Source organism: Bombina bombina, chromosome 1, assembly GCF_027579735.1.
Source record: "Bombina bombina isolate aBomBom1 chromosome 1, aBomBom1.pri, whole genome shotgun sequence".
Lineage (NCBI taxonomy): Eukaryota > Metazoa > Chordata > Amphibia > Anura > Bombinatoridae > Bombina > Bombina bombina.
The window spans coordinates 301,604,257-301,629,226 of NC_069499.1; the positions used below are offsets into that span (position 1 = coordinate 301,604,257).

The 24,970-nt window shown below is 37.6% G+C and overlaps 1 protein-coding gene across 2 annotated transcripts in view; it reads left to right on the forward strand.

The window, feature by feature from the left end:
• The window catches only part of SEMA5B (semaphorin 5B), a 754,887-nt gene that overhangs the window by 618,264 nt on the left and 111,653 nt on the right, over positions 1-24,970 (forward strand). For both annotated transcript variants that reach the window (XM_053698073.1, XM_053698072.1), the window contains 2 exons: positions 13,461-13,578; positions 13,655-13,830. In XM_053698073.1, the coding sequence (XP_053554048.1) occupies positions 13,461-13,578; positions 13,655-13,830 (294 nt within the window). The remainder of the gene's footprint in view (positions 1-13,460; positions 13,579-13,654; positions 13,831-24,970) is intronic.

The following is a 24,970-nucleotide window of genomic DNA, read 5'->3' on the forward strand; positions in this document are numbered from 1 at the left end:
ACTAACTGCTATTGCATTGTCTTGTTATCTTGCATTTGTTGATTATGCAAATCTACTCTGTTGACTGGTCCTTTAAGCTGTAATGATGTCAGCACTGCAGTTTAGTGATGTTAGATCTTCAGTGTGATAATGTCAGCACTCCAGTTTAGTGTTGTCCGATTTACATTGTAATGATGTCAGCACTCCAATTTTGTGATGTCAGCGCTTCAAAATGAAGATGTATGTAAGCCCCCCCCCCCCCCCCCCGACCCACACACACACACACACACACAGAGTTCAGTGTTAATAGCTTGTTTGGACATTAACATTTATATTTGATGTTTGACCAAGTAATATTTATTCTCCTTTAGAGTAATTACATTGTGACCCATTGTACTGTGTTTGAATATGTCTGTACATCTATTTGTTTTCCATAGATTGCATGGAACAGTGTGCACTTTTGGGACTGGTATTATTGAATTATAATTAATAAGAATAAATTCCCACTGTTTTATAAATGTCTGTAGTGAGGTTTCACAGCACATAATGCTTTAGAGACCAGCTTTTTTAATTAGCAGCTGATTACATGCTAATAGGATTGCACATTCGTTTTGTAGTAATTCCACCCTATCTCATTTTCTTAGATTTCTTAGGATACAAGTAATTTAACATTATTCTGTTCAGTTGCATTTGTGATCTAGTTTGAAGAAGGGGCTCTTATATTTCTATATTTAAAATTATAGGTCAAATTCAAATGTATATGAATGCAATTTCATTTTTACACATATTTCCATTGGCAAAAATGCTTTTAGTAAAAGTTATTACTGTTTTTTTCAGTGGCATACTTACATATGCTGTAAATGCCTGATGTACCAGCATTCAAACACCACACATTCTCAAAGTCAGCAGCGGTCTGCACTACACTGGAACAATATATGCCACCAGCAGCTCGCTGAGCAGGCATGGTGTTTGAATCCTGATGCTCTAGTCACTTGTAGCCAGGGCCGGCTCAACCATAGGACCAAGTGGGTCCAAGGGACCCAGGCAGGACTTGACAAGGGGCAGCACTTCAGTGACTTAGCCACTGTCAGACTCATACCATTATGTACAAATACACAAAATCGGTCAAGGGTGACATTAAAGGTGGGAAAATTGCAACTTCCTTCCCACTTATTGCACAATTGTGCATAAGCATTGGTGGCATGCAGGTAGGCAGGCTTAGTAAGGATCGCGGCCAGGCTAGTAGGTTGATATACTAATCAATAATGTTACTACTGGAGGGGGAGTCATTGCATTCTCGGACCCAGGCAGCACAATTTCTTGAGCCGGCCCTGCTTGTAGCATATGTGTGTATGCCACTGAAAATAGTAATAGAATGCACTGCAAAAATGTTCCTATGTAAAATTAAAAATGCATTCATGCACATTTCAATTCTGACCTTTCAATTCATTTAACTCAAAACTCTAAGTCTATTTAATTGAACTTGAGAAGAAATGTACTGATCTATATGATCCACCTCGAACACTTCCTTTAAAACTTTAACCCATTAATTCTGGGTTGGTTACTTCCAAGGTCAATGCAAGAGGAGCTTTCATTGTTATTTCTGACAACATAAATCTTCTAGAAACCTAAATGTATTCTAAAATCTACTAATGTCAAAAATCTAACTTCAAGGCAGATTTGCTCATCTTAATTCAGGCTGTGGTCTACATTCAGAGACAAACTGACCACTCAAACCTTTCAGATTATGATAATGAAAAAGCTGACTTTGGGACAAACCAGTTGTCTTCCATCTGTTTTACACCTCACCAGGATGTAGCATTGTGTCCCAAGGAAAACAAGGCAGAAAAACGACGTAATAAGCTATTAAAAGAAGTCATTCATTATCTAATTGTTTTATCATAGGAAAGTGCTGTTAAACCTATTTCATAACATACATTTGTAGAGGTTTAGTCTCTTTTATTTTTTTACTCTTTTTCCCTCCATCTGCACACACTGATTCAGACAAGAACCTTGTCGGCTACTGGCATACGTGTGTTTACAAAGCCAGGAGACAATTTACTGGCTGACTGGAGAATTTAGCAGATCCCTCAATAATAGAAGTACACATATTACAGCTTGTTAGTGTGATCTGCTTTTTCATGTACAAAAATAAAAATATCTGTGATTGCACATATTATGCACTTCATTTTGTAAAATAGTTCTGTGCTAAATCATGACTTACACAAAATTCATGTTTTGTTTTGTTATTTCAACTGTGGCTCAATATACCCATTTAAAACATATACACGTATTATGACTTTTGACTTTGGAGAAAATAGGAAATGACATACAAAATCTTGTGAAACACTGATCAGCACTTAGCAATCTATTGGTTGATGCTGACCCACCTTTTGGGCACAACTAGATGGACGGTAAACCATAAAAAATAAAATAGTTTTTTAAAATATTTATCCTCATGTGTGTGTGTGTATATATATATATATGTAAATCAATGTTCAAGAGAGAGCACTCTCACCTCAATTTCAGCTGCCAGGGTGCCAACGGTTAAATATATGAACAGAAGGAGGCACTCACTGGTCTTTTAATAAGTGAATTTAATCTCTAAAGTCTGGAAGGGGAGTGTCCCCCCGAAACTTCACACTTTAGAGATTAAATTCACTTATTAAAAGACCAGTAAGTGCCTCCTTCTTTTTATATATACAGGGAGTGCAGAATTATTAGGCAAATGAGTATTTTGACCACATCATCCTCTTTATGCATGTTGTCTTACTCCAAGCTGTATAGGCTTGAAAGCCTACTACCAATTAAGCATATTAGGTGATGTGCATCTCTGTAATGAGAAGGGGTGTGGTCTAATGACATCAACACCCTATATCAGGTGTGCATAATTATTAGGCAACTTCCTTTCCTTTGGCAAAATGGGTCAAAAGAAGGGCTTGACAGGCTCAGAAAAGTCAAAAATAGTGAGATATCTTGCAGAGGGATGCAGCACTCTTAAAATTGCAAAGCTTCTGAAGCGTGATCATCGAACAATCAAGCGTTTCATTCAAAATAGTCAACAGGGTCGCAAGAAGCGTGTGGAAAAACCAAGGCGCAAAATAACTGCCCATGAACTGAGAAAAGTCAAGCGTGCAGCTGCCAAGATGCCACTTGCCACCAGTTTGGCCATATTTCAGAGCTGCAACATCACTGGAGTGCCCAAAAGCACAAGGTGTGCAATACTCAGAGACATGGCCAAGGTAAGAAAGGCTGAAAGACGACCACCACTGAACAAGACACACAAGCTGAAACGTCAAGACTGGGCCAAGAAATATCTCAAGACTGATTTTTCTAAGGTTTTATGGACTGATGAAATGAGAGTGAGTCTTGATGGGCCAGATGGATGGGCCCGTGGCTGGATTGGTAAAGGGCAGAGAGCTCCAGTCTGACTCAGACGCCAGCAAGGTGGAGGTGGAGTACTGGTTTGGGCTGGTATCATCAAAGATGAGCTTGTGGGGCCTTTTCGGGTTGAGGATGGAGTCAAGCTCAACTCCCAGTCCTACTGCCAGTTTCTGGAAGACACCTTCTTCAAGCAGTGGTACAGGAAGAAGTCTGCATCCTTCAAGAAAAACATGATTTTCATGCAGGACAATGCTCCATCACACGCGTCCAAGTACTCCACAGCGTGGCTGGCAAGAAAGGGTATAAAAGAAGAAAATCTAATGACATGGCCTCCTTGTTCACCTGATCTGAACCCCATTGAGAACCTGTGGTCCATCATCAAATGTGAGATTTACAAGGAGGGAAAACAGTACACCTCTCTGAACAGTGTCTGGGAGGCTGTGGTTGCTGCTGCAAAAAAATGTTGATGGTGAACAGATCAAAACACTGACAGAATCCATGGATGGCAGGCTTTTGAGTGTCCTTGCAAAGAAAGGTGGCTATATTGGTCACTGATTTGTTTTTGTTTTGTTTTTGAATGTCAGAAATGTATATTTGTGAATGTTGAGATGTTATATTGGTTTCACTGGTAAAAATAAATAATTGAAATGGGTATATATTTGTTTTTTGTTAGGTTGCCTAATAATTATGCACAGTAATAGTCACCTGCACACACAGATATCCCCCTAAAATAGCTATAACTAAAAACAAACTAAAAACTACTTCCAAAACTATTCAGCTTTGATATTAATGAGTTTTTTGGGTTCATTGAGAACATGGTTGTTGTTCAATAATAAAATTAATCCTCAAACATACAACTTGCCTAATAATTCTGCACTCCCTGTATATATATATATATATATATATATATATATATATATATTATATGTAGATATCTATATATATGTTATATGAACACACACACATATATATATATATATACTGTATATATTTATATTCAGTATATGTATATATATATATATATATATATATGTCATTTATTTGTTAAGTCCCTCCAAATTGTGATATTCTTATATGAATGTTATGTGCTATAGTATATAGGTATATTACAGAACAGCATGATTGTAATGTAATAATTGTTCAAGGTAGATGTGGTGAGTCCATTGCTGAAGAAATGAAAATTTGCTAATGTTATATGAGGCCTGTATTATGCTAGACAGTAAGAAGTGGGTTAATGGAAGGTGTAAAATGAGGATAAAAGGCAAGCTTGGGGTATTTCACTTTGTGTGTATAAAAGTCTTCTCCTCAGAGGCACAAGTCATATCCTTTTAAGGCTTCCTCTTTACCCAAATTGGAGACGTTGGCTCTGAATGGAGCCATTGTTCTGTTTTCTCTAACAAAACACTGACTGCTCCGGGTCTCTGTCTAGTCCTGCCTGTGAAAACTGTGTAGACAGACAAACAGACAGCAGCAAACGCAACAGAGAAAGCTTTGTGTAACATTTGGCCTGATAAACCCACAGTGCAGAGCCCAAGGATATCACATCAACTTGGAAAATGCAGAAAATTATTCCTTTTCTAGTAGAAAAAAGTCCTTAAATAATCAAGCTCTTCATAGGGACAAGCGTCTGTGTTTATACGCTTCTTGTCCTTTGACTTTTTCTGCAGGCAGGGAGATTCTCATCAAGTGTTGCAATGTGCACCAGACTATGTAGCGCTTTGTATTCTGATCAGTGTTTCATGTTCAGATCTCTTTGAAAATGAACTTGCTGCTGCATAAAGCAAGAGAAAGTATGACTCGCTTCTAACCCTCTGAAGTTTTTTTCATTTGAAATCAACATAAAAAAGGAAGCAAAGTATCTAAACTAGTGACTCTCATCATGTGTTTATATCACTGAGCTAAATCTGGAGAGAAGTATTTTGGCTGATGATTCATTGTTTGGTGAGGGTTGTTGTATATATCATTATACATCATTATACATGGTATACTATTTTTTCAAAATTGGAAATTGTTTTTGCATTTTATAAATTCTTGCTATACAAGCAAAAATATATACTTTTATATAAAATAAACCTTCTAGTCAGCAAGTGTATTGATTATACAGGTACAAGGCCACAAACATCTAATCATATAGATATGATTTGAGACTTAGAATTGAATCTATTGTATGCTGGCAGAGATGGCAGTTTGGAGAAGAGAAACAGACGCCCATCTTCATCTGTAATCTGAATGGCAAATAAGGTGGGCATTCATTTTGATGCAAATTAGAAAAGATAGAGAAGCAGAGTGTGGGATCACAACCAGATGCTTTATAACATTGTTGCATAATCCTATGCTGTTTATGACGTCACATGGTCTCAGATAATGTACTATGAGTCTATGGCCTCTAGTTATCAATGTCTGTCGGACCTGATCCGACAGTGCGGATTAGGTCCGACAGACCTCGCTGAATACGGCGAGCAATACGCTCGCCGTATTCAGCATTGCACCATCAGCTCACAAGAGCTGCTGGTGCAACGCCGCCCCCTGCAGACTTGCGACCAATGGGCCGCCAGCAGGGGGTGTCAATCAACCCGATCGTACTCGATCGGGTTGAATTGCGGCGATGTCTGTCTGTCTGCTCAGAGCAGGCGGACAGGTTATGAATCAGCGGCCTTTGTGACCGCTGCTTCATAACTGCTGTTTCTGGCGAGCCTGCAGGCTCGCCAGAAACACGGGGCATCAAGCTCCATTTGGAACTTGATAAATATTCCCCATAGTCTGTGTAGTTTATGCAAAAACAGTAAATATTCTAAACACCTACAAACTACATAACAAATATTGGTGTCCTGGAGCTACAATGGGAAGCTCTGCTCGGTAGAAATACCCTTGCATTCTTTAATGGGTTCTTTTGGATGGGATGCTTATGGCAAAAATTACATTTATTTTAATACCAAAGTGGCTTTTGACTCATTATTTCTCACTTAGATGTAAATTTTCCAACGTTTAGTGTGAAATCTTGTCACAGGTTCTGTAAAGGAGGGCAATGCGCCTAAAAGTCCTTGTGTGCCGTTTCCTGTAGATATAGTAATGAAGCTCTCTGGTAGGCAGAATATCTCAGGGGAGTGCATAATTAACACGTGAGCACTCAGTACTGATAAAAAACAAAAGTCTCACTTTGAAGCAAGCACAAATTAAATTGCATTAGTTTCAGTGACATTTGCAGTTTTGAATACAATACTTTTTTTTAGCAGTTTAATTAGTGTATTGTGAATTTTGAGACATATGAGCCGTTAAAGAGCTTCATAGGTGCCCAAGGTACATCCTATGCCCAATGCACTTGGTGGCAGTGTGAGAACCATTTTAGATAAACTAATGATCATTTTGTTTGCAATTTGTAAGAGATACACAGAAGCACACAAAGGACAATCGTATATATACAATCAAAATCTGAAATACTTTGCTGTATTGGAAGTACAAACTACAAAGTCTAGAACATCTAAGTGGGTTCAACTACAACATAAAAAATACAAAGTACTTTACAAAAGTAATGGGACTTGAATGACTCTTGAATAAAAAAATATTATATATGTAGATAATGTTCCATATTTGACACAGTGAGATCAAACCCATACAAAGATGGGGGAAGCAGGGTGAAATTTTGTTTTTTTTTTGGTCAGAAAATGTGTTTTTCTATATAGAGTAGCTTGGGTCAAAAAAGGGTCAGTTCTACCCAAACTAGAAGTGTGGCGATTGTGGAAGATGAAGGCTCAGGTTTTTGTCCAGTGAGCTTCATAGTAAAGATCAACACAATATTTGTGAGTGTTTCTAAACTATAGGTTAGTGGTGTTAACAAAGGTGGCTTGTAAAAAAGCTAAATATCAATACTGTATAGGTATTAGGTCATCACCCTATACATATCCCATCATTCTTATGTAAATGTACCCATCTTGTTCAGTTTAAATTTCTCATCATCCCCTTCCTCTACTGATATAAGCTGCACACAGTCACCCAATCTCCATGTTCCGTTTAGCACTTGCCTTAGCATTCCCTTCCCAGGTTGCTGCCATTTTTGATAACCTTGTATAAGGGAGGCTATATAATATATGTTACAACATATAGAAAAGTGGCTTTCTGACTCACAGATCATGGCTTTTGCATATTTGTGGGCTGATGATGCTGCATTTGTGGTTGGGGAGATAGTTTCACCCACTAGAATTTCCTCTGGCAATGGAGGATTTTAAACAGTTTAAAAAAGGCTATGTGACTCTTAAAATCAAGTGGTAAGACCATGAAGGGACAACATTTTTATCAGAAATTGGGTGTACAAATTCATGATTTCCTTAAAGGGACATGAACGTCTAAATTTAATTTCATTATTCAGATAGAACATGCAATTTTAAGAGATTTTTCCATTAATTTCTAGTATCAAATTTACTTAGTTCTCTTGGTATGCTTTAAAAAGCTTATCTAAGCAGGCTCAAATGCAGCAATGCACTATTGGGTGCTAGATAGCGATTGGCTCACTAGATGTGTTCAGCAAGGCCCCAATAGTGCATTGCATCCTTGGAGCTGTTTAACCATTTGGAGACACAAAACACAGTAATATATAAGCAACAGAGCAATAAAATGACATAACACATTAAAAGCATTTTGCATTTTCATAGCATGAATATGTCCTTTAATTGTACTATGCTGCTGACCTAGTTAATCACAATTCATTTAAAGGGGCAGTTTACTCAAAAATGTTCTTCCCTTTAATTTGTTCACAATGATCCACTTTACCTGCTGGAGTGTATTATTTTTTTTTAAAGTATTTCCATTACCTTTATATTGGCATTTGAAATAGTTTATTTAGCCTGTAGTATCCCCACCCATCCTGAAAGTTTTTGGCCTCAAGGCCAAGCTGTGTTAACACAGCCAGTAGAAGAAATTACATTCCAGTGGGTTATAAAAGAGATAAGGTAATAACATGTTAATTTTCCATTGTTCTCTCCAAGTATTAGTGATTGGTTTATGGACAGATATAAGATAAAGAAGCAGGTATATGTACACAATGTGATAAAGTAATGTGATTATACATACAAGCTCAACCCATTTTATTAGGTTGTGACTTCAAAACACAAAACAAGCTAATTCATATTTACAAATAAGCCTTAAAAAAGCAAATCTCATACATTTTATACTCTGCAGCTGGTAAATAAAGTAATTGGAAACACATTAAGGGAAAACAATTTTATAGTTTACTAATTATACCAGACCAAATGCAGTTTTGAATATGTTGCTTGATTAACTCTTGCAGTATGTTGACTGTCCCAAGGAATGGCACCATGTGACCATGGTACTTACCCTGTCTCCACAAACTTTACTCTATGCTATATATTTAGATGTAGATTTAATAAGCAGGGGATGCTGCTTCCTACGCGTGAAGTTTCCGGCTTGTCGGAAACATAAGTTAAGAAGCAGTGGTCATAAGACAGCACCTGCTAGCGGCATTGCACAAGCATTTGCGATGCCGGGCGGACATGATTTGCTGCAGCGAATTATGTCCACCCGGCATTTGTTACATTTACCCCATAATGTTGATGAAAACTCCAACCTCTTAAACACTCTCGGCTAGATTTAGAGTTCTGCGGCCAAAGGGGTGCGTTAGCTATGCGTGCTTTTTTTCCCCCGCACCTTTTAAATACCGCTGGTATTTAGAGTTCACAGAATGGCTGCGTTAGGCTCCAAAAAAGGAGCGTAGAGCATAATTTAACGCCACTGCAACTCTCGATACCAGCGGTGCTTACGGACGCGGCCAGCTTCAAAAACGTGCTCGTGCACGATTCCCCCATCGGAAACAATGGGGCTGTTTGAGCTGAAAAAAAAACCTAACGCCTGCAAAAAAGCAGCGTTCAGCTCCTAACGCAGCCCCATTGTTTGCTATGCGGAAACACTTCCTAAGTCTGCACCTAACACCCTAACATGAACCCCGAGTCTAAACACCCCTAACCTTACACTTATTAACCCCTAATCTGCCGCCCCCGCTATCGCTGACCCCTGCATATTATTATTAACCCCTAATCTGCCGCTCCGTACACCACCACAAGCTACATTATAGCTATGTACCCTAATCTGCTGCCCCTAACACCGCCGACCACTATATTATATTTATTAACCCCTAATCTGCCCCCCTCAACGTCGCCTCCACCTGCCTACACTTATTAACCCCTAATCTGCCGAGAGGACCGCACCGCTACTATAATAAAGTTATTAACCCCTAATCCGCCTCACTCCCGCCTCAATAACCCTATAATAAATAGTATTAACCCCTAATCTGCCCTGCCTAACATCGCCGACACCTAACTTCAAGTATTAACCCCTAATCTGCCGATCGGAGCTCACCGCTACTCTAATAAATTTTTTAACCCCTAAAGCTAATTCTAACCCTAACCCTAACACCCCCCCTAAGTTAAATATAATTTTATTCTAACGAAATAAATTAACTCTTATTAAATAAATTATTCCTATTTAAATCTAAATACTTACCTGTAAAATAAACCCTAATATAGCTACAATATAAATTATAATTATATTGTAGCTATTTTAGGATTAATATTTATTTTACAGGCAACTTTGTATTTATTTTAACCAGGTACAATAGCTATTAAATAGTTAATAACTATTTAATAGTTACCTAGTTAAAATAATTACAAAATTACCTGTAAAATAAATCCTAACCTAAGTTACAATTAAACCTAACACTACACTATCAATAAATAAATTAAATAAACTACCTACAATTATCTACAATTAAACCTAACACTACACTATCAATAAATTAATTAAATACAATATCTACAAATAAATACAATTAAATAAACTAACTAAAGTACAAAAAATAAAAAAGAACTAAGTTACAAAAAATAAAAAAATATTTACAAACATTAGAAAAATATTACAACAATTTTAAACTAATTACACCTACTCTAAGCCCCCTAATAAAATAACAAAGACCCCCAAAATAAAAAAATGCCCTGCCCTATTCTAAAATTAAAATAGAAAATCCCCAAAGAATTCAGCTCTTTTGCCTGTAAAAAAAAAACATACAATACCCCCCCAACATTACAACCCACCACCCACATACCCCTAATCTAACCCAAACCCCCCTTAAATAAACCTAACACTAAGCCCCTGAAGATCTCCCTACCTTGTCTTCACCACACCGGGTCCCGATCTGTCCAGAAGAGCCTCCGATGTCTTGATCCAAGCTCTTCTACCGACGCCTACTCGCCGAATGATGGTTCCTTTAAATGACGTCATCCAAGATGGCGTCCGTCGAATTCCGATTGGCTGATAGGATTCTATCAGCCAATCGGAATTAAGGTAGGAAAATTCTGATTGGCTGATGGAATCAGCCAATCAGATTGAGCTCGCATTCTATTGGCTGATCGGAACAGCCAATAGAATGCGAGCTCAATCTGATTGGCTGATCGGATCAGCCAATCGGATTGAACTTGAATCTGATTGGCTGATTCCATCAGCCAATCAGAATTTTCCTACCTTAATTCCGATTGGCTGATAGAATCCTATCAGCCAATCGGAATTCGACGGACGCCATCTTGGATGACGTCATTTAAAGGAACCGTCATTCGGCGAGTAGGTGTCGGTAGAAGAGGATGTTCCGCATCGGCTGGAAGATGATGGCTCCGGAAGAAAGAAGATTGAAGATGCTGCTTCATAGAAGACTTCATCCCGATTATGGACTTCTTCAGCGCCCGCTTGGATCAAGACTTCAGCCCAATGATGGATTTCTTCAGCCGCCGCTTGGATCCAGACTTCAGCCCGAGGATGGACGTCACTCTTCAGCCCCCCGCTTGGGCTTGGATCAAGACATCGGTGGCTCTTCTGGACAGATCGGGACCCGGTGTGGTGAAGACAAGGTAGGGAGATCTTCAGGGGCTTAGTGTTAGGTTTATTTAAGGGGGGTTTGGGTTAGATTAGGGGTATGTGGGTGGTGGGTTGTAATGTTGGGGGGGTATTGTATGTTTTTTTTTACAGGCAAAAGAGCTGAATTCTTTGGGGCATGCCCCGCAAAGGGCCCTTTTCAGGGCTGTAAGGTAAAAGAGCTTTTCTATTTTAATTTTAGAATAGGGTAGGGCATTTTTTTATTTTGGGGGGCTTTGTTATTTTATTAGGGGGCTTAGAGTAGGTGTAATTAGTTTAAAATTGTTGTAATATTTTTCTAATGTTTGTAAATATTTTTTTATTTTTTGTAACTTAGTTCTTTTTTATTTTTTGTACTTTAGTTAGTTTATTTAATTGTATTTATTTGTAGGTATTTTATTTAATTAATTTATTGATAGTGTAGTGTTAGGTTTAATTGTAGATAATTGTAGGTAGTTTATTTAATTAATTTATTGATAGTGTAGTGTTAGGTTTAATTGTAGATAATTGTAGGTAGTTTATTTAATTTATTTATTGATAGTGTAGTGTTAGGTTTAATTGTAACTTAGGTTAGGATTTATTTTACAGGTAATTTTGTAATTATTTTAACTAGGTAACTATTAAATAGTTATTAACTATTTAATAGCTATTGTACCTGGTTAAAATAATTACAAAGTTGCCTGTAAAATAAATATTAATCCTAAAATAGCTACAATATAATTATAATTTATATTGTAGCTGTATTAGGGTTTATTTTACAGGTAAGTATTTAGATTTAAATAGGAATAATTTATTTAATAAGAGTTAATTTATTTTGTTAGAATAAAATTATATTTAACTTAGGGGGGTGTTAGGGTTAGGGTTAGAATTAGCTTTAGGGGTTAAATAATTTATTAGAGTAGCGGTGAGCTCCGATCGGCAGATTAGGGGTTAATACTTGAAGTTAGGTGTTGGCGATGTTAGGGAGGGCAGATTAGGGGTTAATACTATTTATTATAGGGTTATTGAGGCGGGAGTGAGGCGGATTAGGGGTTAATAACTTTATTATAATAGCGGCACGGTCCGGTCGGCAGATTAGGGGTTAATAAGTGTAGGTAGGTAGCGGTGACGTTGGGGGCGGCATATTAGGGGTTAATAAATATAATATAGGGGTCGGCGGTGTTAGGGGCAGCAGATTAGGGGTTCATAAGGATAGCGTAGGTGGCAGCGGTGTGCGGTCGGCAGATTACGGGTTAAAAAAGTTTAATAGAGTGGCGGCGATGTGGGGGGACCTCGGTTTAGGGGTACATAGGTAGTTTATGGGTGTTAGTGTACTTTAGAGCACAGTAGTTAAGAGCTTTATAAACCGGCGTTAGCCCAGAAAGCTCTTAACTACTGACTTTTTTTTGCGGCTGGAGTTTTGTCGTTAGATTTCTAACGCTCACTTCAGACACGACTCTAAATACCGGCGTTAGAAAGATCCCATTGAAAAGATAGGATACGCAAATGGCGTAGGGGGATCTGCGGTATGGAAAAGTCGCGGCTGCAAAGTGAGCGTTAGACCCTTTCCTGACTGACTCCAAATACCAGAGGGCGGTAAAAACCAGCGTTAGGAGCCTCTAACGCTGGATTTGACGGCTACCGCCCAACTCTAAATCTAGCCGTCTGTATTTTGAACAGTAACATTTGTTTATTCCTAGCTACATTTTTAGGACTAAAGGGAAATTAAACTATTTTTTTAGAATCTATATAAAAAAGTGTAGTATTTATACAGTGTGCATAAAAAGTTTAAGATTTCTTATTTTAATTTTGAAACTTAAAGGGACAGTCTAGTCAAAATTAAACTTTCATGTTTCAGATAGGGCATGCAATTTTAAACAACTTTCCAATTTACTTTTATCATCAAATTTTCTTTGTTCTCCAGGTATTCTTTGTGAAAGTTAAACCTAAGTAGGCTCATATGCTAATTTCTAAGCCCTTGAAGGCCGCCTCTTATCTCAGTACATTTGACAGTTTTTCACAGCTAGACAGGGCTAGTTCATTTGTGCCATATATATATATATATCATTTTGCTCACTCCCGTGGAATTATTTATGAGACGGCACTGATTGGCTAAAATAATAAAAATAATGATTGACATTCTTATATCTCTTACCTGTTTTATAGGGATTCACAACTGACTGAATAGCTCTCATTCTTTCCTCTTACAGGACATGCCTGGGGGCCAGGGACCCCTACTGTGGATGGGACAGCAAGAAGAAATGCTGCAGTACCCTTGAGGACAGTTCCAACATGAGCCTGTGGGCCCAGAACATCACAGAGTGTCCGGTGAGTGACCAATGAGAATTCTCTGTAGGTTTCTTCCATCTTCTATTTGCTGACATGTTGCTTCACTGGTTGCCAGGTGAGGAACAGGACAGTTAATGGGGGTCTGGGATCCTGGTCAGCTTGGCAGCCCTGCCAGCACTCAGATGGTGATGCCACCTGTGTGTGTCGCTCAAGGGCCTGTGACAACCCTCAACCACAATGTGGAGGCCGGGATTGTGAGGGGACACGCATAGAGATCGCCAACTGTTCCCGGTAAGTTAATAATGCCATATCTTTCTTATCTCTTTCAAAATATGACAAATATGAATATTTGTGCTCTTACTTTTTTGGTCCTTTGTAACAGAAAAAATATTTTATTTTTAAAAAATTAAGTTGAGACAGTGTGAATTGTTAAAGTGTAGGGATTACATTCTCTTTAATCTGAAATGTGTATGAAATGCAATGGTTTCATTTTTGCCTTTAGTTTTATTGGAATTTACTGAATGTTGTAAGCATATCTCCTGAATGCCGTATGCTGTTACTTATTCTAAAGTATTGGGCTTCACCATTTTTGCTCTAGGACACCTTGGAATACACGTACCATTCATCTTTTGATGAAAAAAGCTTAAAAATAAACATATTGAGAGGCAAGTAATTGGTATCTATCTCCATATTAAACAGATCTCCATATTTAAAAAAAAATAATAATAATGTTGAATTGAAGCCACTTTATATACCAAAGTATGACTTTTATATTTTTATGCCCCTTCAAATACAGGGAAAAAATGTTTTCTATTTTAAAAAAAATATATATTTCTTCTGATCTTATGAAAACAGTTTGGAAACTTCAGTGCCAGGTGCAATGGAATTGCATTACAGTTGTTTGTGCCAAGAGGCAAATTTACAACTTAGTCTTTTGAGGAACCTTATTTCAAAGCTTACAATCACAGCCTGACCAGAAAACCTTTTGCTGGGGTTTTTAATTTGTTTGTGGCAAATGTTCTATTACAAACAGACTCTTGTTTTAGAGATTTATACAAAACATGTCTGTTGGTTTTTATTTTAAATAGGAAATGACATTGAGGCACAGGGCTTGGTGAACCGCAACATCTGTTCAGTATAGAACATTTAATTTGCTGCTAAAAACCTTGTGGATTTTTGCAATTTATAAAATATTTATTTCGCCAATAACTGAGAGTTAAATAAGTTTATCAAGTTCTAAGTTACGGGAGCAATGGTGGGGAAACATTACATTTTGGTGATGTTACATAAAAGTCACCCAGATCATTCGGCTTTCTTAAAAAAAATAAACAAGTTTCTAAATTAAATATGTTCATTACAAATTACAATAATAATACAAATGCTACTAATATCAATATTAATCTTTCATTGTAATATTTTTTTTAAAAAAAAAAAAAAAAAAAAAAAAAAAGAAAGAAACTTAATTAGTTTTTATTTAAAGAAACAGGAAATGTATACTTCTCCCAGAATATTTAGCCAGGTTCATCTGTAAATTACAAGCTTCAGAAACTGAGAGTATGTGCGCCACCTACTGGAGGAGCTGATGCTGAACTACATCATGAAACATTATAAGGGACAAAAGACATCTATAAAAATGCTGTACTGAACATATTCTTGTGGCACTATGCTTGTCTTTACCTATGTGTTCTATGCACAGAAAGGGTTAAGCACAGTAAACTCCTTGTTTGCATTGTGTTTTCTGCAGTCTTGAAATGAAAGAAAAAAATACTAGGCGAGTGTGAACATTTTTGACTCCATATTGTAGTTTTTCAACAGCCAAGCTCTAGCTGCCACTTGCCTTATTTGGAAGAATCCATTAGTTCTTATAGCCTCTGTCATTTTGTTAGTAAATGTTCCATTGTTTTGCAATTTGTTATCAAATAATCTCTGCTAAAGCCAATTAGGGACAGATTAATAATCTCTGCTGAAGCCAAAAATTGATAGATATGTAACTGACTTTAACTACATGTGTACCTTTCTGCATGAGTTAAACACATAGGTTTAGGCAAGCAATAGAGCAATACAAAAAATGCTCCAACTCATTACAGCATTATCTTATTGCAATTTGATGTCCGTTAAAGTCCAAATAATTAAAACAAAAATTAGGATACTCTGACAGAATGCAGACATACAGTAAATAAAATAAAATGATGCTTTCTCTGGCATAAATTACATTTTTGTAATTTCCAAATTGTGCTTTACCTTACTAATACAAATGTATTAGAGAAATCAAGTTCCTGTTTTGCTATGTCACTTAAAATAGCCGGAAATGATCAATCATGTGTTCCATGTATCTGACAACAACATAGTAGCAATAAAAATGTGTGGTTTTGCCCTGACATACGTTTTTTAAAAGGATGTGAATGTCAAAATAGACTCACGGTTCAGCGAGAACATGCAATTTTATGACATGTTTCATTATTATTTTTATGTGCACTTTTATGTCAAGTTAAGTATTGCCAGGGACATGAATTGTGCCCCTTTACCTTCTCTGACAATTAAAGGCTGGATTATGTTATTTTAATTTTTTTGTAATCTAGAATTAACAGATAATTGGGTAATATTTCCATTTATTTTGTAAATGAAAAGTAAAGTTTGTAATGGACATGTATATTTGCATAGCAGTTATGGTGTATTTTCTAATCCATTTGAAGAGCTTTGTGAAGTGTTTTACACAGGTTTTTACAGGATTTTCAAAATCCTTTCCAATCCATTTGAAATCTGTTAGAAAACTCAGTTATCATATAGTTGTGAGTATAGTTTTGAGTGTCTTGGTGCTATGTAAAATACACCAATACTTTGCACTGAGAGAATACAACAGCAGTATTCACTTTATCCAAAAACAATTTGCCAGAAGGGTTTCAAATGATTCTTTTTTTGTTGTTGTTTGTTTCTTGGATTTTTCTATGTTTACCTTACTAATACCTCTTGTGGCATCTTTTAAATAGGATATCTTAGTGATTCAATGTTTTTGTCTATGCTTTGTTCATAAAATAAACACAATGCCTGGTTTAATAAAAAGTTACAAATGGAGCTAAAATCACACATGTTAACTGTGACACAACTCAAATACATTCAGCACATTGTTAGTTTAAGACAGAAAATAAGCACTGGGACATTTAAACATGGTAATTAGAAAAAAGCAAAATATTCACTGCGGAATCTGTTGGTGCTCTACAAATAAATAAATAATAATGGTAAGCAAAATAATATGAGTTTGTTGGATAAGAAGAATTAACTCTGAAGTGTGATACAGATATGATTAATACTGAGTCAGTTAGCTGATGTGTTTTTGCTTCTGCATTGACTTTGTTTTGCTTCCATGCTGGTCTGCAATATATATATAGCATATAGAAAACACAATGGACTAGATTACAAGTGGAGCGCTAAATTATTAACCAGCCATTACAAGTGGTAGGAATTAGCGCTTATAAAAGTTACCAGAGATCAGATCTGCTTGCCCCAAAATATTGTCTAGTGAAGTTTATTAAAAAAAAATAAAGATGGCAGCATCTTTATTTTTTAATAAATTTACTTCACTAGACAGTATTTTGGGGTTAAAGTTGATGGGAGTGGGGTGCCTTTACATTGTGGTCAATGGGAACTGTGTGTTCCCAGTAAATATATGTTTATGCTTTTATACATTTATATGTATGTGTTAATATGTCTATATACACATATTAACACATATATATAAATGTATATCAGCATTCACATAAATATTTATATTTGCTGCCATCCCTGCGCTACTTACCCCCTTCGCTGGCGCTGAAGTTCTGATGTCGTCTATGATGGTATCAGAATGAGGCTCACGTAAGCATTGCGATTAACTTGTAATACCAGCGTACATTATCGTGCGCTGGTATTACAAAGTGGAGCGCTAATATAGCGCTCCACTTGTAATCTGGCCCATAGTGTGTGTATACATAAAAATGTGTGTGTGTGTGTATATATATACAGTATATATATATATATATATATAAGCACATTGTGTTTTCTATCTGCTGCTGCTGCATGCAAAGGCTGCAAAACCCTATCACATCTTGATCTAAACATTCCTGTTCAGCATGCAGCGTGATACAAAACGGAGGTTTCGTGTCAGCGAAAGCTGAGCTGCTAACACATGTGGATCCTGTTATAACAACTCTGCACGTTTACGCAATTGGGTGCTTGTTTCCCTTTACATAGTCTGACACCTTCCAGCACCGACTGCCAGACGAGCTACTAGAGAAGAATGTCAAGTTGTAATCTGCAGGAAAACAGTTACCTGATTCTCTTCTGCAAAATAACCCCCCATGTGCCAGATCCTTCAGCATGTGAGGGGTTATAATCTGTAAATGTGTACAATAGGACAATTAAGGGGACATGAAACTCAATATTTTTTCTTTCATTATTCAGACAGAGCATGTGATTTTTAAATAAAAGTTTATTTTTATTATTTATATTATTATTATTATTATTATGTTAAATTAAAGGATACCTAGGTAGGCTCAGGAGCTGCTGATTGGTTTCAGCACATTTATTCCTCATGTTATTTGCTCACCAGATGTGTTCAGCTAACTCCCAGTAGTGCATTGTTGCTTCTTCGACAAATGATACCAAGATAATGAAGCAAATTAGATAACAGAACTAAATTGGAAAGTTGTTTAAAATTGTATTCTCTAGCTGAATCATGAAAGAAAATGTTTAGGCTTCATGTCCCTTTAACACTCACTATCAGTAACACCAGTGTACTATATTATATGTGCAGTCTTAGGCACATAGTACATTCAGCTGTGTGTGCACCCTGCCAGCTGACCATCTATACTATAATCGCATTTGTAACGCGTCCGTCTCCATCGCCAGTTGCACACGCATCCTCAAAGGAATGTTGGCTGCACGAGGCAGCCAAAAGAATGTTGGCTGTGCGCAGGCAAAATAATCCACCTGCCACCCTGCCCATTTTGGAATCTACCTGGATGCAGCGTAGGCAAACCCGAAGCCTTAAAAAAACAAAACAAGCAACCGCCTGCATGAAATAACTAAAAAATACGTAACCACTTGCCAGAAATAAAAATAAAAACACGTAACAAACCCCACATTGAAAAAAATAAACCAATTAACCCCTAATCCGCAAATAACATAATTAAAATATTAACACCTTAACCACCAACTACCCACATCGCAATAAACCTAATTAATCTATTAACCCCTAAACCGCAACACCCCCACATCGCAAAAAAACTTATTTAACCTATTTACTCTTAAACTGCCAACCCCCCACATCGCAATAAACCTAATTAACCTATTAGCCCCTAAACTGCAAAAAAACCCTCATCACAATAACCCTGATTAACCTATTAACCCCTAAACCGCCAACCCCCCTCCCCGCAATAACCCTAATTAACCCCTAAACCCCCACATCGCAATAACCCTAATTAATATATTAACCCCTAAACTGCCAAACCCCCACATCACAATAACCCTAATTAATATATTAACCCCTATACTGCCAAACCCCCACATCACAATAACCCTAATTAATATATTAACCCCTATACAGCCAACCCCCCCACAACGCAAATAACTCATTTTAATTACTAAGCCCCCTAACCTAACTCCCCCTAAATTAACACCAATTACTACTAAATTACAATTAAAATTAAAAAAACTAACATTAAATTACAGAAAAAAATAAACAAAATTATCAAAAATAAAAAAAATTATACCTAATACCTATGAAAAAAAAACACCCTCTAATCTAAACTACCAATATCCCTTAAAAGGGCCTTTTGTAGGGCATTGCCCTAAGTTAAACAGCTCTTTTACCTCTAAAAAATACTAAGTCCCCCCTAACCGTAAACCCCCCCCCACCCACCTAACCCCCACTAAAAAAAAACTAAACTACCCATTGCCCCTAAAGGGACATTTTTATGGGCATTGCCCTTAAAAGGGCGCTGTTTTACTGCCCTTAACAGGGCAACCAGCTCTTTTTCAAGCCCAAAAAAAACCCTAATCTAAAAAAAAAACACCCCAGAAATTTTAATAAGAAAGCGTAAACCTAAGCCCCAAATAGGTACTCACTGTTCCGGAGCGGAGGTGCAGAGCTGTGTTCCAGATGCCTGCATCCTCAGCGGCGTGGAGGCTCCTCTTCATGCAATCGTCCATCGCACACTGAAGATTGAATGCAAGGTACCCCATATTTATTGGGGTACTTTGCATTCCTATTGGCTGAAATTTTGAAATCAACCAACAGGATGAGAGCTAATGAAATCTTATTGGCTGATTTGAACAGCCAATAAGATTTCAGTAGCCCTTATCCTATTGGCGGATTTCAAAATTTAAGCCAATAGGAATGCAAGGTACTCCAAATTGATTGCGGTACCTTGCATTCAATCTTCAGTCTATGACGGACATCGGATGAAGAGGAGCCTCCATACCGCTGAGGAACTCCACCGCCGCCAAGGAACACCGCCGCTGAGCATCCAGTTATCGGGAACACAGCTCCGCACCTCCTTCACTCCGGATGAAGATAGAAGATGATTGATTCGTCTGGAAGAAGACCTTCTCTGCTGGACTTCAGGAACAGTGAGTACCTATTTGGGCCTTAGGTTTAGGCTTTATTTTAATTTTTGGGGTGTTTTTTTTAGATTAGGATTTTTTTGGGCTTGAAAAAGAGCTGATTGCTGTTTTAAGGGCAGTTAAAGAGCTGAATGCCCTTTTAAGGGCAATGTCCATACAAATGCCCCTTTGGGGGCAATGGGTAGTTTTTTTTTTTTTAGTGTTAGTTTTTTTTGGGGGGGTTTGGTGGTGGGGGATTTTACTGTTAGTGGGGGCTAAGTATTTTGTAGAGGTAAAAGAGCTGTTTAACTTAAGGCAATGCCATACAAAAGGCCCTTTTAAGGGCTATTGGTAGTTTTGTATTAGATTAGGGGGTGTTTTTTTGGGGGGGGCATTTTTTTATTTTTATAGGGGTATTAGTTTAGGTTTATTTATTTTTTTATTTTGGATAGCTTTGTTTATTTTTTTCTGTAATTTTACTTTTTTTATTTTTTGTAACTTTAGCTTGGGGGTTTGAATTTTTTAAACATAGTCTGCCCTCTGGACAGGCTTATCGCCTAGTCCATAATAAACACAAATACTGCAGAGAAATTAGTTTCCCATAAAAAATTTTTTATGTATTTTTAAAAGACCTTGCAGGGAACATTCATGATTTATTTTGCCTGTTCATATTACAGGATTCAGGATGCTGACCATACAACATTCTACACAGAGATTGTTTGATCAATGCAAAAGCATTAATATTTGTCCCTAACTTGTCGCAGCAAAGAAAATAATATAAACATATTTAAGGAATATTTCCCTACATTTCAAAACAATTCAAACTTTAAAAAAAATGCTTTTAAAACATACGGCTAGATTTAGAGTTCTGCGGCCAAAGGGGTGCATTAACTACGCATGCTTTTTTCGCCCGCACCTTTTAAATACCGCTGGTATTTACAGAAGGGCTGCGTTAGGCTCCAAAAAGGGAGCGTATAGCATATTTACCGCCACTTCAACTCTCAATACCAGCGGTGCTTACGGACGCGGCCAGCTTCAAAAACATGCTCGTGCACGATTCCCCCATAGGAAACAATGGGGCCGTTTGAGCTGGAAAAAACCTAACACCTGCAAAAAAGCAGCGTTCAGCTCCTAACGCAGCCCCATTGTTTCCTATGGGGAAACACTTCCTAAGTCTGCACCTAACACCCTAACATGTACCCCCTAACCCCTAACCTTACACTTATTAACCCCTAATCTGCCGCCCCCGCTATCGCTGACCCCTGCATTATACTATTAACCCCTAATCTGCCGCTCCGGACACCGCCGCAACCTACGTTATCCCTATGAACCACTAATCTGCTGCCCCTAACACCGCCGACCCCTATATTATATTTATTAACCCCTGATCTGCCCCCCCCAACGTCGCCGCTACCTACCTACAATTATTAACCCCTAATCTGCCGACCGGACCTCACCGCTACTCTAATAAATGTATTAACCCCTAAAGCTAAGTCTAACCCTAACCATAACACCCCCCTATGTTAAATATAATTTTACAAAGTTGCCTGTAAAATAAATATACAGAAGGGCTGCGTTAGGCTCCAAAAAGGGAGCGTATAGCATATTTACCGCCACTTCAACTCTCAATACCAGCGGTGCTTACGGACGCGGCCAGCTTCAAAAACATGCTCGTGCACGATTCCCCCATAGGAAACAATGGGGCCGTTTGAGCTGGAAAAAACCTAACACCTGCAAAAAAGCAGCGTTCAGCTCCTAACGCAGCCCCATTGTTTCCTATGGGGAAACACTTCCTAAGTCTGCACCTAACACCCTAACATGTACCCCTAACCCCTAACCTTACACTTATTAACCCCTAATCTGCCGCCCCCGCTATCGCTGACCCCTGCATTATACTATTAACCCCTAATCTGCCGCTCCGGACACCGCCGCAACCTACGTTATCCCTATGAACCACTAATCTGCTGCCCCTAACACCGCCGACCCCTATATTATATTTATTAACCCCTGATCTGCCCCCCCCCCAACGTCGCCGCTACCTACCTACAATTATTAACCCCTAATCTGCCGACCGGACCTCACCGCTACTCTAATAAATGTATTAACCCCTAAAGCTAAGTCTAACCCTAACCATAACACCCCCCTATGTTAAATATAATTTTATTCTAATGAAATAAAATAAATCTTATTAAATAAATTAATCCTATTTAAAGCTAAATACTTACCTGTAAAATAAACCCTTATATAGCTTCAATATAAATAATAATTATATTGTAGCTATTTTAGGATTTATATTTATTTTACAGGCAACTTTGTATTTATTTTAACCATTTACAATAGCTATTAAATAGTTAATAACTATTTAATAGCTACCTAGTTAAAATAATTACAAAAGTACCTGTAAAATAAATCCTAACCTAAGTTACCATTAAACCTAACACTACACTATCAATGAATTAATTAAATAAACTACCTACAATTATCTACAATTAAACCTAACACTACACTATCAATGAATTAATTAAATAAACTACCTACAATTATCTACAATTAAACCTAACACTACACTATCATTAAATAAATTAAATACAAATACCTACAAATAAATACACTAACTAAAGTACAAAAAATAAAAAAGAACTAAGTTACAAAAAATAAAAAAATAATTTACAAACATTATAAAAATATTACAACAATTTTAAGCTAATAACACCTACTCTAAGCCCCCTAATAAAATAACAAAGCCCCCCAAAATAAAAAAATGCCCTACCCTATTCTAAAATAAAAATTGAAAAGCTCTTTTACCTTACCAGCCCTTAAAAGGGCCTTTTGCGGGGCATGCCCCAAAGAATTCTGCTCTTTTGCCTGTAAAAAAACATACAATACCCCCCCCAACATTACAACCCACCGCCCACATACCCCTAATCTAACCCAAACCCCCCTTAAATAAACCTAACACTAAGCCCCTGAAGATCTTCCTACCTTGTCTTCACCACGCCGGGTATCACCGATCCGTCCAGAAGAGGGTCCGAAGTCTTCCTCCTATACGGGGCTGAAGAGGTCCATCATCCGGCTGAAGTCTTCATCCAAGCAGGTGCTGAAGAGGTCCATCATCTGGCTGAAGTCTTCATCCAAGCGGCGGCTGAAGAGGTCCATCATCCGGCTGAAGTCTTCTATCAAGCGGCATCTTCAATCTTCTTTCTTCCGGCTCCATCTTCATACCGCCGACGCAGAACATCCATCCTGGCCGACGACTTCCCGACGAATGACGGTTCCTTTAAGGGACGTCATCCAAGATGGCGTCCCTCGAATTCCGATTGGCTGATAGGATTCTATCAGCCAATCGGAATTAAGGTAGGAAAATTCTGATTGGCTGATGGAAACAGCCAATCAGATTCAAGTTCAATCCGATTGGCTGATTGGATCAGCCAATCAGATTGAGCTCGCATTCTATTGGCTGATCGGAACAGCCAATAGAATTCGAGCTCAATCTGATTGGATCAGCCAATCGGATTGAACTTGAATCTGATTGGCTGATTCCATCAGCCAATCAGAATTTTCCTACCTTAATTCCTATTGGCTGATAGAGTCCTATTGGCTGATAGAGATGATGGACCTCTTCAGCCCCGGATAGGAGGAAGACTTCGGACCCTCTTCTGGACGGATCGGTGATACCCGGCGTGGTGAAGACAAGGTAGGAAGATCTTCAGGGGCTTAGTGTTAGGTTTATTTAAGGGGGGTTTGGGTTAGATTAGGGGTATGTGGGTGGTGGGTTGTAATGTTGGGGGGGTATTGTATGTTTTTTTTACAGGCAAAAGAGAAGAATTCTTTGGGGCATGCCCCGCAAAAGGCCCTTTTAAGGGCTGGTAAGGTAAAAGAGCTTTTCAATTTTTATTTTAGAATAGGGTAGGGCATTTTTTATTTTGGAGGGCTTTGTTATTTTATTAGGGGGCTTAGAGTAGGTGTATTTAGCTTAAAATTGTTGTAATATTTTTATAATGTTTGTAAATTATTTTTTTATTTTTTGTAACTTAGTTTTTTTTTTGTACTTTAGTTAGTTTATTTAATTGTATTTATTTGTAGGTATTTGTATGTAATTAATTCATTGATAGTGTAGTGTTAGGTTTAATTGTAACTTAGGTTAGGATTTATTTTACAGGTAATTTTTGTATTTATTTTAACTAGGTATTATTATTGTTATTAACTATTTAATAGCTATTGTACCTGGTTAAAATAAATACAAAGTTGCCTGTAAAATAAATATAAATCCTAAAATAGCTACAATATAATTATAATTTACATTGTAGCTATATTAGGGTTTATTTTACAGGTAAGTATTTAGCTTTAAATAGAAATAATTTATTTAATAAGATTTATTTTATTTCGTTTAAAAATTATATTTAACTTAGGGGGGTGTTAGGGTTAGGGTTAGACTTAGCTTTAGGGGTTAATACATTTATTAGAGTAGCGGTGAGGTCCGGTCGGCAGATTAGGGGTTAATAATAGTAGGTAATGTAGCGGCGTCGTTGGGGGTTGGCAGATTAGGGGTTAATAAATATTATGTAGGGGTCGGCGGTGTTAGAGGCAGCAGATTAGGGGTACATAGGGATAATGTAGGTTGCGGCCGTGTGCGGTCGGCAGATTAGGGGTTAAAATTTTTTATTAGAGTGGCGGCGATGTGGGGGGGGCCTCGTTTTAGGGGTACATAGGTAGTTTATGGGTGTTAGTGTACTTTAGAGCACAGCAGTTAAGAGCTTTATGAACCGGCGTTAGCCCAGAAAGCTCTTAACTCCTGGCTTTTCTCTGCAGCTGGAGTCTTGTCATTAGATTTCTAATGCTCACTTCAGCCACG